The sequence below is a fragment of the Leishmania infantum genome, chromosome 33 (genome assembly GCF_000002875.2).
Source record: "Leishmania infantum JPCM5 genome chromosome 33".
Classification (NCBI taxonomy): Eukaryota; Euglenozoa; class Kinetoplastea; order Trypanosomatida; family Trypanosomatidae; genus Leishmania; species Leishmania infantum.
The window spans coordinates 634,590-650,506 of record NC_009417.2 but is presented as its reverse complement, the minus strand read 5'-3'; the positions used below and the strand labels follow the sequence as shown (position 1 = coordinate 650,506).

The 15,917-nt window shown below is 56.0% G+C and overlaps 6 protein-coding genes across 6 annotated transcripts; all 6 read right to left on the bottom strand.

Moving 5' to 3' along the window:
* Positions 1-609: 609 nt before the first annotated feature.
* LINJ_33_1690 (conserved hypothetical protein) lies at positions 610-1,590 on the bottom strand (the record flags this gene model as incomplete). Its single annotated transcript, XM_001468213.1, has 1 exon — positions 610-1,590. One exon carries the CDS (start codon positions 1,588-1,590, stop codon positions 610-612), a length of 981 nt encoding a protein of 326 aa, XP_001468250.1.
* Positions 1,591-2,767: 1,177 nt separating this feature from the next.
* Positions 2,768-3,748, bottom strand: LINJ_33_1680 (conserved hypothetical protein; the record flags this gene model as incomplete). The annotated part of the gene is made up of 1 exon (XM_001468212.1): positions 2,768-3,748. The coding sequence occupies one exon, from the start codon at positions 3,746-3,748 to the stop codon at positions 2,768-2,770; it is 981 nt and encodes a 326-aa protein (XP_001468249.1).
* A 1,606-nt stretch (positions 3,749-5,354) lies between these two features.
* Positions 5,355-6,893, bottom strand: LINJ_33_1670 (conserved hypothetical protein; the record flags this gene model as incomplete). Its single annotated transcript, XM_001468211.1, has 1 exon — positions 5,355-6,893. One exon carries the CDS (start codon positions 6,891-6,893, stop codon positions 5,355-5,357), a length of 1,539 nt encoding a protein of 512 aa, XP_001468248.1.
* A 1,728-nt stretch (positions 6,894-8,621) lies between these two features.
* Positions 8,622-9,413, bottom strand: LINJ_33_1660 (putative ribulose-5-phosphate 3-epimerase; the record flags this gene model as incomplete). The annotated part of the gene is made up of 1 exon (XM_001468210.1): positions 8,622-9,413. The coding sequence occupies one exon, from the start codon at positions 9,411-9,413 to the stop codon at positions 8,622-8,624; it is 792 nt and encodes a 263-aa protein (XP_001468247.1).
* Positions 9,414-10,719: 1,306 nt separating this feature from the next.
* LINJ_33_1650 (hypothetical protein, unknown function) lies at positions 10,720-12,732 on the bottom strand (the record flags this gene model as incomplete). Its single annotated transcript, XM_001468209.1, has 1 exon — positions 10,720-12,732. The coding sequence occupies one exon, from the start codon at positions 12,730-12,732 to the stop codon at positions 10,720-10,722; it is 2,013 nt and encodes a 670-aa protein (XP_001468246.1).
* A 1,503-nt stretch (positions 12,733-14,235) lies between these two features.
* LINJ_33_1640 (conserved hypothetical protein) lies at positions 14,236-15,219 on the bottom strand (the record flags this gene model as incomplete). The annotated part of the gene is made up of 1 exon (XM_001468208.1): positions 14,236-15,219. The coding sequence occupies one exon, from the start codon at positions 15,217-15,219 to the stop codon at positions 14,236-14,238; it is 984 nt and encodes a 327-aa protein (XP_001468245.1).
* Between the last annotated feature and the right edge of the window lie 698 nt (positions 15,220-15,917).

Genomic DNA, 15,917 nt, shown 5'->3' with positions numbered 1-15,917 from the left:
GCGTCGCTCCCGTTGCTCTCTGCTCGTTTGATTGCCGGCCGCAGTCGCTTCTTGTACGTTTTCCCATGTGCGCCTCTTTTTTTGATATATATTTCTTTCTGAAGTCGCCGGCTTTTCTACCCTACGAGGAGGGAAGTAGCCATGCCATAGTCCCCACTAACACATGCTGACTATAATGGGTATGATGGTGGCTGGGGGGGTTGAAAGAATGAGGGACGCCTTGTGCATCCGTCCTCTTGCGTCTGAAAAGAGACGTCGGTAGGAGGAGACATGCTTGTCTTGGTGGTTGTCGTTCTTGCGGTTATTCACACGAACGGTCGAGAAGAGATAAGCGAGATCAGGGAAGACAGCTCATCCAGAAAAAAAAGAAAATAACAAATATGCACTTCTCTTTTTTTCCCTATGTGTGTGTGTGTCTGTGCACGTGTCGTTGCTGCGCTTGCTCTGGTGCGACGTATGACGGAACCCTTTTTCTTGCTGTTACCACACAAGTGGCCGTGCATTATTCTTTTCATTCTCACGATCGTGGTTCCCGCTCGCCACCACCGCCGCAAAAAAAAAAACAAATAAACACATCTCTACTACTTCCGCGGTTGCTCCACGCGTTTCTTACTGCCTGCCGGTGCGCAGCTTCGACTCTTTCCTCAGACGCAGATGATCGCCGTTCATGTAAGCAAAGCGGGTGATGATCTCTGTGAAAATCTGGAAGTCGAGCACCTTGTTGATGATGCGGATGATCATGCACATGCTGCCCTGATCCAACACAGTGAGACGACCCGCAGAGGCGAAGATCTGCTCCGCAATGTTCATCGGAGAGATGGCAGACTTCTGGGCCGTCTTGAGCGAGTCGAGCGCCGGTCCCTCGTTCTTGTAAAAGTTCGTGTTCACTGGGGACGGATGGATGACGACAACATCGATGCCAAGGTCGTGGTTCTCAGCCGCGATGGTGGTGGCGAAGCTCGTGAGGAAGGCTTTGGAGGGACTGTACATGGTGGCCGTTGGGCCAGGCAGGTAGCACGCGACGGACGAGGTGAAGGTGATGAGACCCTTCGACTTGCGCTCGATCATCTTGCGCAGGAAGTGGTGCGTGATGGGCACGGCGCATCCGGCGTTGCACTCCAGATTGCAGCGCAGGCGCTCGAGATCAGTGTCCGCGAAGAGGCCGGTGCAGATGTAGCCGGCGTTATTGAAGACGAGACCGACCTCAATGTCATCCGTCTGGCTGGTGATGTCCTTCATGTAGGCGTAGTCTTTGGCAGAAAGGTTGACGCCGACCTTTCGGAACTGCACGCGCGGATACTTTTTCTGCAGCTCCGCGAACGTGTCGGCGAGCATCTTGTCATCCAGGGCCACAAGCACGACGTTGATGCCCTGGCCAGCTAGCTTCTCAGCGATGGCCTTGCCAATTCCACTACTGGAACCGGTCACGAGGCCCCAGTGCGTCTTGTACTTCTTTGCCAAGTCCTGCGGGAAGCGCAGGGCAATCTGCTGCGTCACTATGGCGACAAGGTACGTTAGGATGCTTAAGGGGCCGACCCATCCGCAGATGCACCACACCACGGCCCAAATCCAGGTGTAAATGTAGATCATCTTGCCGCTTCCGAGGTGCACCAGGGTAGGAATGAGAGAGAGTGAGGGATCGAGGATGGTGGTAGTTATGGTGGGCGGGGGAGGGGGGGCAAAGAAGTAAGGCGAGAAAAAAGAGAGGAGAATAAAGGGCGAATAAAGAATGAAGTGCGAAAAACGCAAAGCAAAGGAGTGAAATGGCTGCAGGTATGCGGACGACGAGATCTGTGCGAGGTTAGGTGGAGGAGGGGTGAGTGGGGAAAAGGACGGAGTTGGACAGGACAGGCCATTGACACGCCTGTAAGCCGTGTTACGCAGTTGCCCCCCTTCCCCCTCCCCCAAAAAGACAGGGCGAAGGGAGAAAGAGAGTGGTGACGGTACAGCCGCACACCCACAACACATACGGGCGAGTTGATGAGAAGGTGATGCGGAATGCCACGGAAAACGTCCTCTAGAGTCGCTCATGAAAATCTGCCCAACGAAAGAGCAACACATGTGATGTCTCTCAGTGCCTGCGCACTTTTTGCTTGTCTTGTTGAAGGATAAAAGAAGGGCATACACACACACAGGCATGCGAGCACAGCGATGCAAGAATGGTATAGAGGGGAGTTGGAGGGGGAGGTGGAGGTGCGGTCAGGTGGGAGGGCTCTGCAAAGACTCGCAGTCACAAGGTGCCTGTGTGGTGAGAGCAGCGAAGGAACACCCATAGAGGTGGAGAAAAGAGGGGCTGCGGAATTCCGAGCGGGTGGGAGGAGGAGGGGGGATAGTGAGGGAGAGCCAATAGCGGGAAGAGAAGCGTCGGCAAAATCACGAACAAAAACACGGGAACGAACGTGGGCATGAGATGCGTAAGTGTCGCAGTGAGGGGGGGGGGAGGAAGAGGAGGGTCGAGACAGGGAAGGGATGCCAAGAGCAAGGGGCACAAACCCCTTTTTTCTCTTTTTTTGCGTCTCTACGCTCACTTCGTCGCATAAGTACACACACACACACATGCACGTGGAGAGCCGCAGTTATTCCATACGCACAACAGCAAGGCCTGCCACCACAACGGCACACACGCAGACACTTACGCGCACAGAGGGTGAAGCAAGGAGAAACACAGAGGTGCAAAGAATCAGTTTGCACTTGTTCAACAGTGCAAGAGAAGCAGCCGGAGCAGAAGGACCCCTCGCACACAATCGAGCAGTTTTCTCGCCTGCCTTCACGGAGCGGAAAGGGTGAAGCAGAAAAGCGTTGTGCACTTGGATGTGCTACCCGCCCCACCTGCGGCAGCCGCCGCTGCAGTGCTGCTGTGGTAACGCATTTCGAACGCAAAGAACTCGCCGGGCAAGTGATTAGTTGCGCCGTTGCTGCCGTCGCGCTTCCTTCCCTTGGTGACGTAGTGCTCGTGGCGGGGAAGATAGTGTACTGCGGAGGTGGTCACGTCGCTACGCGCCACGAACACCGAGGCGACACCCTCCTTAGCGAGAAGGGGCGGCAAGCACACAGAAAACGCGTATGGGTAGCCAACCCGCGGCAGCAGTGTCTTGTCACTGTGGTAAAACAGCACCTGCTGAAGGCCGCAGCCGAAGATGTGGATTGTGCCGGAGCTTGTGAGGCACACCACGATGTCGTGCACCGCCTCTGTCAAGCGCTGGTACTGTCGGCTCAGTGCCTCACTGGCGTGAGCAGGTGCGTTGTTGTCGTTACTGCCGCATCGCTCGTGGGTATATGCCGTCGCGGCCGCGGCGTTCCGCAGCAAGGGGTGAGCCTGCGGCACGGCGACGATGGCGAGCGAGACGGTGTCGACGACGGCGGGCAGGTGGCCTCGATCAAGGGTGAGCCGGTTGGTCATCTTGTCGTCACCGACGAAGTCTAGCACCCGGATGCGCATGCCCTGCTCACTCATTGTCACGCCGCTTTTGCCGTCCTCGGTGATGGCGACCGCGCGCAGTGGTGCCTGGTGAAGCACCTTGTCGACCAGCCGATGTGTGTCGCCATAGCCTTGCCGGTAGGGGCTGCCGAGGCGGTGCGCGTAACCGTCGTGCGTGGCTTCCTCGAAGGAGGCAGCCGTCAGCACCGACTTCTTGAAGGTCAGCAGGCGAACCTCACCCCTCCTCTCCCCCGGTAGGAGGACGCGCAGACGCTGCACCGCCATTCCAGCCCCGTTTGAGAGTGTCGGAGTCGCCGCAATAGCAATCATGTCCTTCAAGTATGCGTTGCTGCTGGGTGGGTACACGGGCAGGGTGTAGAGTGGGTTTAGGTGGTGGTCGAACACATGAAGGGTGTGCGAGCCGACGATTTTGGGATCCCCAGACGCCGCTGCAATCACGGCATGAGGGCAAAAGTTCAACCCCACCACTGTCGGCGGGCACTCCACAAAGGCCAGCGTGCTGACTGTGGTGGCTGTTGCTGCTGAGCTGTTGGCAAAGACCGACACGCGCCACCGCTCGTACCAATGCGCAACCGCTGCATCTTCTTCCGGTGGCCATGGCTTGCAGCGCGGCGCGGGCGGTGCGGCGCCTGCCACCTCCGCCGATGGCGACGGCGCGGAGGGTGCATAGAAGTCCGGCGGTGCTTGTAGACTGATGTCCGCCAGCTGTATTCGCGCTGCTGCACTGCGTCGCTGAACCCCGGTGAAGGCTACGAGACTGCACTGCTTGTACAAGCTCAGCAACCCCACTCCGCCATACACCACGCATCGGCAAACTTCTTGCACCATTGAGTTGTGTACGTCTGCGCCCAGGAGACTTGCAGCTTCAGCGGAGTGGGCGAGGGTGCCCTGAGAAGCCGAGGCACCACTCAGGTTGCTGAAGAGAGGCTCGATGCTGTAGATGAGGAACCCGTCTGTTGTGCCCACACCAATGTTCCGACCTGAAGCTGACCACGTCACACACGTGACGGTGTGAAAGTCAAACGGGAGAGAGGGAGCGGCAGGTGCTAGAACGGTGGCTGCCGCCTTTCTTTTCCCGGTCTCTGGTGCAGCTTGGGTCGTCATGGGAGATGACGGCATCGTTGGTGCAGGGCAAGGTGCGAGCAACAGGTGCCGGGGAGGCCGACGGCACGACTCTAGCAGGCGCACGAGCACTGTGATTGCGCTCAAAATAAAAAGAAGTAGTGTAGGCGCCGTGCGCACTGCGAAGGAGGAAGAGGGAGAGGCCAAAGAAAAATGGTAAACAGATAGAGAGGAGGTAGCGCAAGGGGCCGCTCGTCGAAAACAAGGAAGCCATGAAAGGGAGAGTCACGGACCACAAAACCTACTCGTCCTGTAGTTGAAAGCAGGAGCTGCAATACAGCAGCCGCCACCGCCTCAGCACAAGTGAAGCGCCGGGCGTGATCGTCATTGTCTTCAGAGAGCGCGCGTGACTTTAAATGTTGTGTATCTACCGATGCCATACCGGTCAAAAAAAAAATATTCCTCGTAGGCCTTCCCTTCATGCCATTTGCAGTGTAAGCATGCTCACGTTATATATATATATATATGTATATGTATTGTGTCATCTGTGAAGTAATTGCATGAGGATGCGCATTGCCCCATCGCCGCACAGCCTTTATTCTCACTCGCACCTCTGTTAACTTTTTCTTTTTTTTTTTCGTGCACCATGAAGCGCACCAGGCGATCTGGCCATGCCGAAGCATCTCCTTGAGGAGAGTACACAGTGGGGATGCAAAGCAGTGAAACGTAAGGAGAGAGAGAGAGACATGCCTTTCACTCTAGTTATACTCCAGTGGCATTTTTTTTTCCGAGACAAACCCCGCGAAATATCCGCACTGCTTAGCGAATGCACTCACTCACTCTGCATGCTGCTTCAGCGAACAGAAAAGGACTGACGGATGTTCTCTTCTCGATGCGACATCCGCCGCACCGCGTCACTGCAGCCTTTGCGCGCCTGCTCGTGGACGGTCGCTGCTGAGAGTGCCCCAGAGACCGCAGATGGGGACTGGCAACGCGCAGCGTGTCGCCGTTGCAGTGAGGTTTTCATGCACGACTGCTCGTGCAGCGAGGAGACCGAAAGACTGCGAAGGTGAGCATGCTCAGTCGCAGGTGAGAGAACCCGGACCGCGACAGGGGCGGTCTTGCTTGCTGGCGCGTTCGTGCTCGATTTCAGCTGCCACCGCCAGTTCAACATGTGCGTACAGTAGGCGAGTCGTGCGGTGGCGTCTTCACACAAGCAGCTCAATGACAGCCACCGAGGCGGTAATACACATGCCGCTGTCGAGTGATCCGATACGTTCGTGCTTGCGGATGATGCTTCGCGAGCTGACCGGTACCGCGCCTGCCGGTAGCGAGGGAGATCGCACAAGAGGTCCCACTCTTGGGTAGGCGAGAGGACGCACACGCGTTGCAGCTGATTCGCAGGAAGACACAACGGGCTGTTGCAACGTTCCACCGCATCGCGCTGCAGTTGAAGGAGTTGGTCCACCGACTGCAGAAGTGCTTGGCGGGCCTGCCGCTCCTGAAGGGTGAAGGCGGCTGTTTTATTACCGCTGCTGCCCGCCCCACTGTGGTCACCAGCACCGGCGCCAGCTGCTGCTGATGGCCGCCAGTACGCACTCTGCTTCACCACCCACAAGGAGGAGAACGGGAGAATAGCCGTCGGCACTGCTGTGGCGTCGCGGGCTGCGCAGGTGACGTCCTTCATACCAGAGGAGGCGCGAATGTCTTCCATCCACAGGCGCAGGTGACTTCCACCCAACAACGGCTCCGTCAAAAATTCTGGCGTGCACAGCTCCAGGGGCGGCGAGGCGGCCTCACAGTCTGGAGCATTTGCCGGGGCGGAGGCGGAGAAGAGGGAACCACGATGCCACCACCAGCGATATGTCGAAAGCGGAGGTGACGACGACGTGGTGGCTGTTTGCACCTCCGTCCAGTGACGGGCAAACAAGCTGCTGAGCAGCAGTGCATCGATGCTCTGCTTTGCATGCTGCGAACGCACTTCTAGTATCTCAGCTTGTTCTGACCTCTCCCCCATCTTGCTCTTCTCACGGGTAGCAGACGTGGCGCAGGTAGGTTCCCGCTCGAGCGAGTGCCAGCGCTTGCGCGCTTGAACGTAAAGTGCGAACCAGTCCCCGTACGGGACGTGAGTGATGTCACGATGCGGACTTGAGAGAAGCTGAGCTGAGAATCTCGAAACAAAAGCATCATGAAGGGATGGGGCCTGGCCTGTGGTGGTAAAGGATGCAGCAGCAGAGTCGAAGGTGGCTGAGGACGTCGTCGCGTGTCGGGCTGGGCACTGTGGGTTTGATGTCCTCATGCCATCGGCAACCTTGCCGCTCCGCACGCCTCGCCACAAACCTCCTCGCTTGGGGAAGCCCAGCAAACGCCTACACAAGGCTCGACACTGCATTACTAGTAACGAAACAAAGAAAATAGTACGAGCAAAGACCGCACGCTGGGTGGCGCCAGTGCGCTGCTGTCCGTCAACCCGTGGTTTGTGCAGCAAGAGGGGAAGCGGGGTTTGTCGAGCTCAAGAAAGTAAAGGATCCATTTGATGCGAAACAAGAGACCGCGAGGGAGCCGGTGGTAAGACTCGTACTCATGCTCGGGCCAGAGGCTTAGAAATGCCTGCACACACGCAGAGGCGTACACCTATACATTGATGCGTATGCTTCACCATATTTGGGCGAGGAGGGGTGAGTATCTTGCAGTTGCGAGCCGTCACCTTTCGCGTTCTCCACACTGATGAACACTTCCGTCGAGAGAGTGCAGGAGTTGACAATTCGGGAGGAGGGCGGTCCCTCGTCAGCCGTTGCCGCTTCCGCTTTGCCCTCATTTTTTTTGTTCCTTTTCACAACTCACAGGCAGAGGGGGTGGAGTGCCCACTACGGCTGAGGTTCCCTTTTTGTTTCACCTTTGCTGTAGCGCTCCTTTTTATTTGTCAACCTGTGTGTCCGGGGAAGGGGGCCGCGCATATTGCCTTCTCACCAATGGACTTTGTACAGGTAGATACTATGCCATCGTGTCGAGAGAGAGAGGGGGGGGGGGGGACGCCCCACAACATAGACGCAAACACAGACACACGCCAACTCGCACGCGTAGAAAGAAATACGGCAGAGGATGGCTGGAGTGGATACGTTTTCCCTTATCGCCCTATATGCTTCATTCCGATTTTTTCCCCCACTAGAGTTCCCCATTGCCAATGCTGATGGTCTCGTGGTTGGTCAAAATCAGAAAGATGCCGTGAACGCTGCTCTGGTCGTGTAGAGATGCGGGGAGAGCACACAGGAGAATGAGGCGGGAGGGTGATGCCTTAGCGGGTATGTGTTGGGGACTCATCATTTCCCTCGATGGCATTCTTGTCTGGAGTGGGGTAGTGGTGGCCCGAAAAGGGAGAACGTGAAAGAATCGGCTACGGTGTGGAAAGTCGCGTCTTACTCTTTACTTCCTCCTCTTTCAGTCACTGCGCCGCCCTGTGGTGGGCGCGTGGAAGTGGGATGACACTGACCGCACCTGCGAATGTCTTGGTACAATACGGCGCCTCAACGTCGACAGGAAAGGCAAGGATGAAAAACAAGCAAGCAAACACCAAAAAGAGAGATGCATCAACAATAGGGACGTGACAAACGAACACAGAGGTGAGGGTGCGTAGCTGGCATAGTGAACTGTGACGAGACCGCGAGAAAAATGGGGCCGGGCGAACGGCGAGGGGGGTGGGGTGGGGTGGGGGAGGAGAGACGGTGACGAGTGTCTGTGAGTTGAAGTACATAGTTCAGAGCAGAAGTAAAAGAGATATGATATTCTTACCGTGACACCAAAAAAAAAGCAAGAACCAACACAAGGTGAAAGAACAGGACTGAGAAGGGGTGGGGATGGCGGACTCGGTGGGACGCTCGTGACCGCTTCCCTTCTCCCACCACTTCCTATGCGTAGCCATTTGTTTAACTCGCGCAACCTTTCTACCTCTACTCTCCCCCTCACCAGGTCGTTGGCTGGAGACACAAACACGTGTACTTGTCACGATTGCACAGTCAAGCACCAAAGGCGCACTCCAGAAGCTAAACTTTGTGTGACACTGCCGGATCTGTCCCTCATGAACGGTCCTCTTGAAAAAAAAACAAATTCGCCACATTACGGATTACCTCGTCCCTGGTAGCGCCCTTTGAATCCTCGAGTTCTTGCAGATGCCACTCTTCGCCGAGGCGCGCAGCTCCTCGATGGCCGCCTTGCGGTCGCCGGCCCTGAACACCGACGTACCGGCGATCAGGATGTTGGCGCCGGCGTCGGCCGCCTGCTCCGCCGTGCTGGGGCCAATGCCACCATCAACACCAATGTTTAGGTGTGGGTAGTTGCGACGCAGCTCGGAGATGAAGCTAAGCCGCTCATGCATAAAAGACTGGCCACCAAATCCAGGCTCCACAGTCATGACCAGCACCTGATCCACGTAGTGGCCCTCAATTAGATCCTTCAGCTCTTGGGTGAGATTTGTTGCCGGCTTCACTGCCACACCGACCTGCATTCCATGAGCGCGAATGTACTCCGCAACATCCTTGCTGTCATTCGTTGCTTCAATGTGGAAGGTATAGCCGGAGCCGCCTGCCTTGGCTATGGAAGGGACCCACTGCTTAGGGTCACTCACCATGCAGTGAACGTCAAGAAACACATTCGGAAAGCGCGCGCGCAGAGAGGAGACGACGCCGGGGCCGATGCTAATGTTCGGCACCATGTGCCCATCCATCACGTCAACGTGAATCCATTCCGCTGCGCCACCCGCCGGTGACACGACGCTCGCCACCTCGTCGCCGAGCTTGCAGAAGTCTGCCGCGAGAATGGACGGGTCGATGATGGCCTCCAGCGGCGCCTGCGGCTTCTCGACGGCGTTCAGCCACGTCGACTTGTCCTCGTGGTTGTAGCGGTTGAACTCCGTCATTGTTGAATAAGAAAGAGAAGGGGGCGGCTGTCTATGTGGTTGAGGGGCCGAGGTGGTGGTAGTGGGGAAGGTGTCGATGCGAAATGTGAAACGACGGAGTCGAATGCGCGTGACACAATCGCTAGTGTTCTGGAGGTGTTTGCGGCCGATCTACAAAAGGGGCTCTGCGCCGTGACCGAGGCGCGTACAGACTTAAAGCAAGAGAAGGGAGAAAGGAGAGAGTGAGCGAGCTAGAGGAGTGTAAGCAATACCAATAATATGAGGTACAACAGCAATAGTAGTTGTGTCAAATCGAGTGTTGTCAGGAAGTACGCCGTAGATGTGCGTGCGTGCGTAAGTGGGGGTACTTTTTCTGTTGTGCAAGTGTACAGCTGGTACGGGGCGTTTTTTGTTTTGCGCTGTGCCTACGCTCCCTAATACTGAGATGGATTGCTATTTGTGTAGAGTGCGGCGGATGGAGCTGTTGAGTACGCGAGATGAAGGAAGAAGGAAGAAAACACACCATGCGAAGGGAAAGAGCAGATGTGCGCCGTGCACATGTATGCGTGTGTAGGATAGCAAAGGGATGAAGAGGGAAGGGAGGGAGGGGAGAGGATAAGGCGAACGTAAAGGGTGCTGCTATACTGCATGATAACGAGCGAGTGGGCGAGGGACGCCGCAGCACCATCTTGTCCAGCATTCTTTGTTTCTTCACGGTATAGAAGAGTCGAGGTCAGCATCAACTAGTGTGTGTGCGTGTGGAGGGGGGAGGGTGAGGACATTTGAATTGGGGAGGAGGAGGGGAGACCGAGGAGGGCTTGCAACTCGTAGGGCGGGCATGTATATATATATATATATATATACGTTTCCTACATTACCCGCCACCCCTCTTGTGCCTGCCTCCTTGGAAGCACCCATGGTCAGCTGCGCTATCTCCAAGTGTTCGTTTCTACCAAACTCTCATAAAACGTTGTCTTTTTTTATCAGTACAAGACAGCGAGCAATAACAACAGAGAAAATTGAACCACCACCTCCTCTCCTGCGTAGTCTGAGCCCTCCTTCATCACGCAGTGAGTGAGAGAGAGACGAAGGAGCACACCCGCACACGTAGGCCGTCACCATCCCCCTCCATAAGGCGGACGCAAAGACGCATGTGTATGTGTGTGTCTGTTGTTGTGACAGAGAACAAGTGTGTGTGTGTGCTGATGTATCGGAGGGAGGGGGGGATCAGGGAGAAAGCGGCAGGAGTCAAAAAAAAAAGTGGCAGAACGCAACAGCGAGCTTCGCCTCACCGCTTTGGGGTAACATCCTCATCTTTTGATTCGCTCTACACGTTGCTATTCATGCTGCGCAGCGAGGGCGATTGAAGCTCCGGGAGGCAGTGATTGACCTCGCTCGGAGCGGACTGGTCATTATGCAGCATAGTACTGCTCGAGCTAGGGAGATTGTGGTCGTCCTTGTCGCTGTTGTTGCTACTGGGTGTGTGGTAGCCAGGGCGGCGCCTGACCGTCGTAATGAGGCGCATGCCTGCAGCGCTGCCCGGATGGGTGGCAGCTGCAGCTGCCGGGGACACCTCTTCAGCCCCATTCGCGACTGCTGCTGTAGGCGGTGGCGCAGGGTTGCTGTGACGCCTCAACGGATGACCGAAAGAGCTGCTCTTTTCTCCCTTGACCGAACCCAACTCGCCATGAGTCGCGCCGGCCGCTGACGATGCTGTGGCATCCCGCTCCCGCTCATCCCCGGCACCCTCATCGTCGTTGTCGAAGTTTGCACCTTCCCACATCGGCTTTGGACGATTCGTGCGCTGGAAGGGTACCAGTGTAGTGAACGTCGACACCGACCGCCTCGACTGAATGAAGCTGTTGTTGCTGCGCTTCAGTTCCTCCAGACAATCGTACAAGCGCTTCTCCACCTCGAGCTCCGACAGCCGCTGCTTTTCAATGATGGGCTTGCTGCGCTTGTTCTCAAGGTAGCCGCACGCGACTGTGATGATGCCGGTCAGGATTGTGCAGATGATGAGGAAGTTTTGCCACTTGCCCACCATGGCAAGCGAGCAGAGCAGCAGCAGGCACAGAACGAACACGTTGAAACTCTGCGGACCAAGGAGGCGACCGATGCGATTGCCCACAAACACGCCGGCGAAGCCAAAGATGACCACGTCGATCATCAGCGGAATCATGGCCCAGGTGAAGGAGCCGTTCCAGACGGCCATGATAAACCGGACGACGTTGCTGGGAATCGACTGGGCACTGAAGTTGACGCGCACAATGTAGTTCGGGGCATCGAAGAGGAGAATGAAGATAATCTGCGGCGGGGCATTCACGCCGGTGAGGGAAGCCATGATACCCGCAAGAGACGCAGCCACAGCCGCGCTGATTTTCGTGCTCATCTTGATCTTTCCGTTTGCGTCGATGTTGCGGTTAATACGGACACGGGTGAAGGTCATGGTACGCGATGGCGAGATCTTTGACGGCGTCAGTTTCGGCACGTTCTCCTCGTTCACGCGCGGCGCCCGCGTCTCGGGCCCCACGAACACCTCGCCGCCGATGGTGCTGAGGAAAGCCTCGGTCGTATCCGCTGGCAGGCCAGTCCGCGCATCAATCTCGCCGGCTGTGACGCCCTGGGCGATAATCGTGCTACCTCGCATAGCCACGGCCGAGCCATGCAGCATGCTCGAATCCGGCGGCGGGGCCATGTACAGAGTTCTAACATCAAGACTGCCATGACCGCCAGGAGGAGGGGGGCGCATGGCAAAAATACTGTTGTTTGGCACGTTGTGCACAAAGCTGGCGTGCAGATTAACCATACTGGTCTTGAGGCTCAGCTGTGCCTCCTCTTCCAGGGCGTCGGCCTCCACCACCAACTTGACGTTTCGCGACTTCAATTCCTCGACCTGCCTCTTCTTCCGCCAGACGCGGTAGATCATGATGCCAATGTACACGAGGGCAAATAGGAAGCAAGTAAAGCCGAGAATCTTCTTCAGGGTGTCGGCATCAAGCCTCGTGTACAGGATGACGCCGACGACTGTGAGGATGGTGCTCGGCACGGCCATCATGATCGTCATTTGCTTGGAGAAAACGCTGTCGTCGATGCCGAGATAGACGACCAGCGGCGACATAAAGAGCAGTCTAATGTACATGATGAGCGCCACGGCGCGCACCGGTGAGTCGCCAAGCGGGGTTCTATTGAAATCATCGGACAGATTGCAAGCGAGAAGCCACAGGACCTGAATCAGGATGGCATCGCCGATACCTGCGACACCCTGAATGATACTGGAAGCAAAGTTGAACACTGCCAAGGTGACGTACACAAGGAACGTGGTCGTCTGCTCGTTCGTCATTGTTGCACGCGTCTGTGCGTAAGTACTGCAATGAGGTGAAGAGATTTGAAAGGGGAGGGGGAGGGAAGGAATAAGTGCTACTTCCCTCGCAAGAGAATGCACTGTCGTTTCGAGAGGTGATGAGACAAAGGCGGTGGGCAAGCCTGGGTAACGCAGTAGTGAGAGAGAGAGAGAGCGCGGTCCTTTTTGAAAATGCCGCGCTTAAAAATCAAACAAGAACGTGATGGGCTTTCAATCTTTTACTGAAAACGATGCCACTGGGGCGTAATGGAAGCACCTTGGCACGACACAAACGCGAAGCGCGCGCACACACACAAGCACGCTCACCCAACTCGCAAAGAGGGAAGAGAGGGAGTCGAGCTGCTTCTGCAAAAGTGCAGGGTATCGGTGTGTATGTCCCAAGGTTAGAGAGGCAGCAGCAGGAGCAGGAGGAGAACAAAAAACAAAAAGATGCCCCTAAAGGCAAAAGCCGATCAGACACGAAATGAGTGTCTACCCAGGGGAAGAAAAACGAGAAGAAAGCACGAGGAAGATCGCCCACACACCTACACACACACACCGACGCGCACACGCAAGCGTGACGATTCTTGAGTGAAAGGGAGAGAAGTGAGGTGGCGAAGGTGGGGTGCAAGGGAGGAGGAAGGGAGAAGAAGCAAAAGAAAAAAGAGGAACATCTAAACGGAAAGCAACGCGTCGACTTGTGTTCGTGTAGAGGTTGCAAAAGCTGAGCAACGGTTCTACTTCGATATTTACAGAGAAGCAACGCACCACGAAACAAAAACCACCCCAACAGTGATAGCTCACTCAAGAATGCGCCAATGGGGGAGGGGAGGCGATGAGACCACAACAGAAACGACTGCCACCCCTTTCACAGCACCAGGGAGGGGGTAGGATCACAAGAAAACGCTGGACGTGCACGGGGAGAAAGAGAGGTGACGGGGATACAACAACACACACACACACACACAAACTAGGAAGAAAAGGAAGAAACCACAACAAAAGAGGGCTGCAGTTGGCAGAGAAAAGAGAGGAGGCGGAGGAGGAGGAGAGCGTGTATGTACGTATGTGCTTGTGTATGTACGTATGTGCTTGTGTACGTACGTGTGTACAAGGTGGCATATATGCATGCGGAGATCCATCGACAGAGGAGAGAAGCAGAGCGAAACTGCGTGCGCGCATGCGCATCTCTCTCTCTATATATATACATAGATAGATATATCTTTGTGCCAACAGAGCACGGCGGCTACTCGAGTCGAAAAATTGCGTCTGCGTTTGCGGTGCGTCTCGAAAAGACGTTGGGCAGTTTTTGCCTTTGTCTCTTAGTCTGCCATTCCATGCTCTTCACGTGGGAGACGCGAGCACTCTCGCAGAGACGCCGAGGACGGCGGTACTTCATCGAAGTAAACACTGCCCGTCCAGCGAAAAAGAGGAAGGGCAGGAAAACCATCCTCAGGCGCCCGCGCACACACGTACTTCTTGGCACCACATCACTATGTAAAGATGCTAAACAAGGGCGAGCAGCAGGTGCGATTCGGGAACGAGGTAGCTGTCGCAGCAGCTCTTCCAGCGCCCCTCCAAGAAAGACTTGAGCTTTCCCACTGCGTCCACGAGCCGCATTGGCTGCAGCGGTGCCGCCTGAACGCCTGCTGCTCTAGAGAAGGGGCTCGAGGCGGACGTGGCCTCGTTCAAGGACCCCCAGTGAGAGGAGTGCATCGGCAGCAAGGACATACCTTCACTCGTCCTGTCTTCGCGAGCCAGCATAGCGGCAAGGTGACTCGCCGTGTCGGCGGAGGTGGACGTCAACAGAGCGGCTGAACAGGGAGCGGAGTGTGCCATGAGAGAGAGCCTGGCATCCTTGCGGAGCGCCAGCATCATTTCCTGTAACACACTCCCCATTTTCAGCAGGCAGGCGGCAAAGCCGTAGAGCGCGACGGACAGCTCCGGGGCGGTGGCAAAGTACGAGGATGACGCAGGCGTTGACGAGACGGCGGCAATACCGCTCGCTGACGGAGGATGTCCAGGTGCTTCACCTACTTCGCTCGCCCTTTCGAGCTGCGCAATCTTGGATTTGAGCTGCTCCACCTTCTGCGGCCAAGACTGCTGCGTGATGCGGGAGACGACCCCGAGAAGCTCCTCCACGTCTCGCTGGTGCTGGGCAACAAGGTGGTGAACTGTGGAAGCCGAAAACGCCGCCAGTACACCCAGTGGAGAAGTCATCACTGAAGAGGTGGCGTGCACGCAGCTGGGGCCTGCCGTTGTAGCCTCCGGCGGCGTACTTTCTTCCGTGCCCGTATCCATGCAAAGGAAATGCGATACAGGCAGCGCTTTCGCAAAGCACTGCTCACGCCGACGCGCAGCTCCGACCAGCGCGCCTTTCTGCGTCATGATGTTCTCCAGTGCAGAGAGGTGGGTGTAGAGGGTAGAAAGCAGGTTCTGTGCCTCTCGGAACGTTTGCACTGCCTCAGATACGCATTTGTCTGTCCTCATTGTGGCGGCGGCGACGAGGAAGTGCGTGGGTGATGCGCTTGTGCCTGTGCTGGCGCGAGTGCTTCTCAGATAATCATCACGCTCGTTACGATGCACCAGAGAAAGGAGAAGGGATAGTAGATAGCATAAGGCAGTGAGAAAGGTAAGGGGTAGAAGAGTGGGGAGGGGCAACACAAATGAGGCGGCCGAGTTGAGTTCATTCCATCAGCATGACAACGCCTACGGGAGAGCAACACCAAATAAGATTCGCCTCCTTCCCCATTATCGCCGACTGTGCGTGCGGGATGCGCCATCGTCCGCAGGGAACGGCTTTAGGAAAGCCAAGGGGCCTGCGCACATATCGCTCTTGCCTCCTCCACTAAATCAAGTAAGGGAGAAGAAGGCGAGGATGTTTGGAGGAGAGTGCTGGCGGGTGGAGTTTTCATGTACCCTCTGTTGTTGTATGCCACCTGTATTCGAGTTGCCCGTTTTGAACACCTCCGGAATACGCCAGTTTTGACACACACACACACACACATGCACGCACGCAACGCGACAACAGCCGTAGTTGCTGCTTTACGTCTCCGGCACACGCGCACACACGCGTGCATACATATATATACATACATATACATATACATACATATATATATATATATGTATGTATATATGTATATGTATGCTGAACACAGCGCGACAGAGAAGTCAAAGAGTAAAAA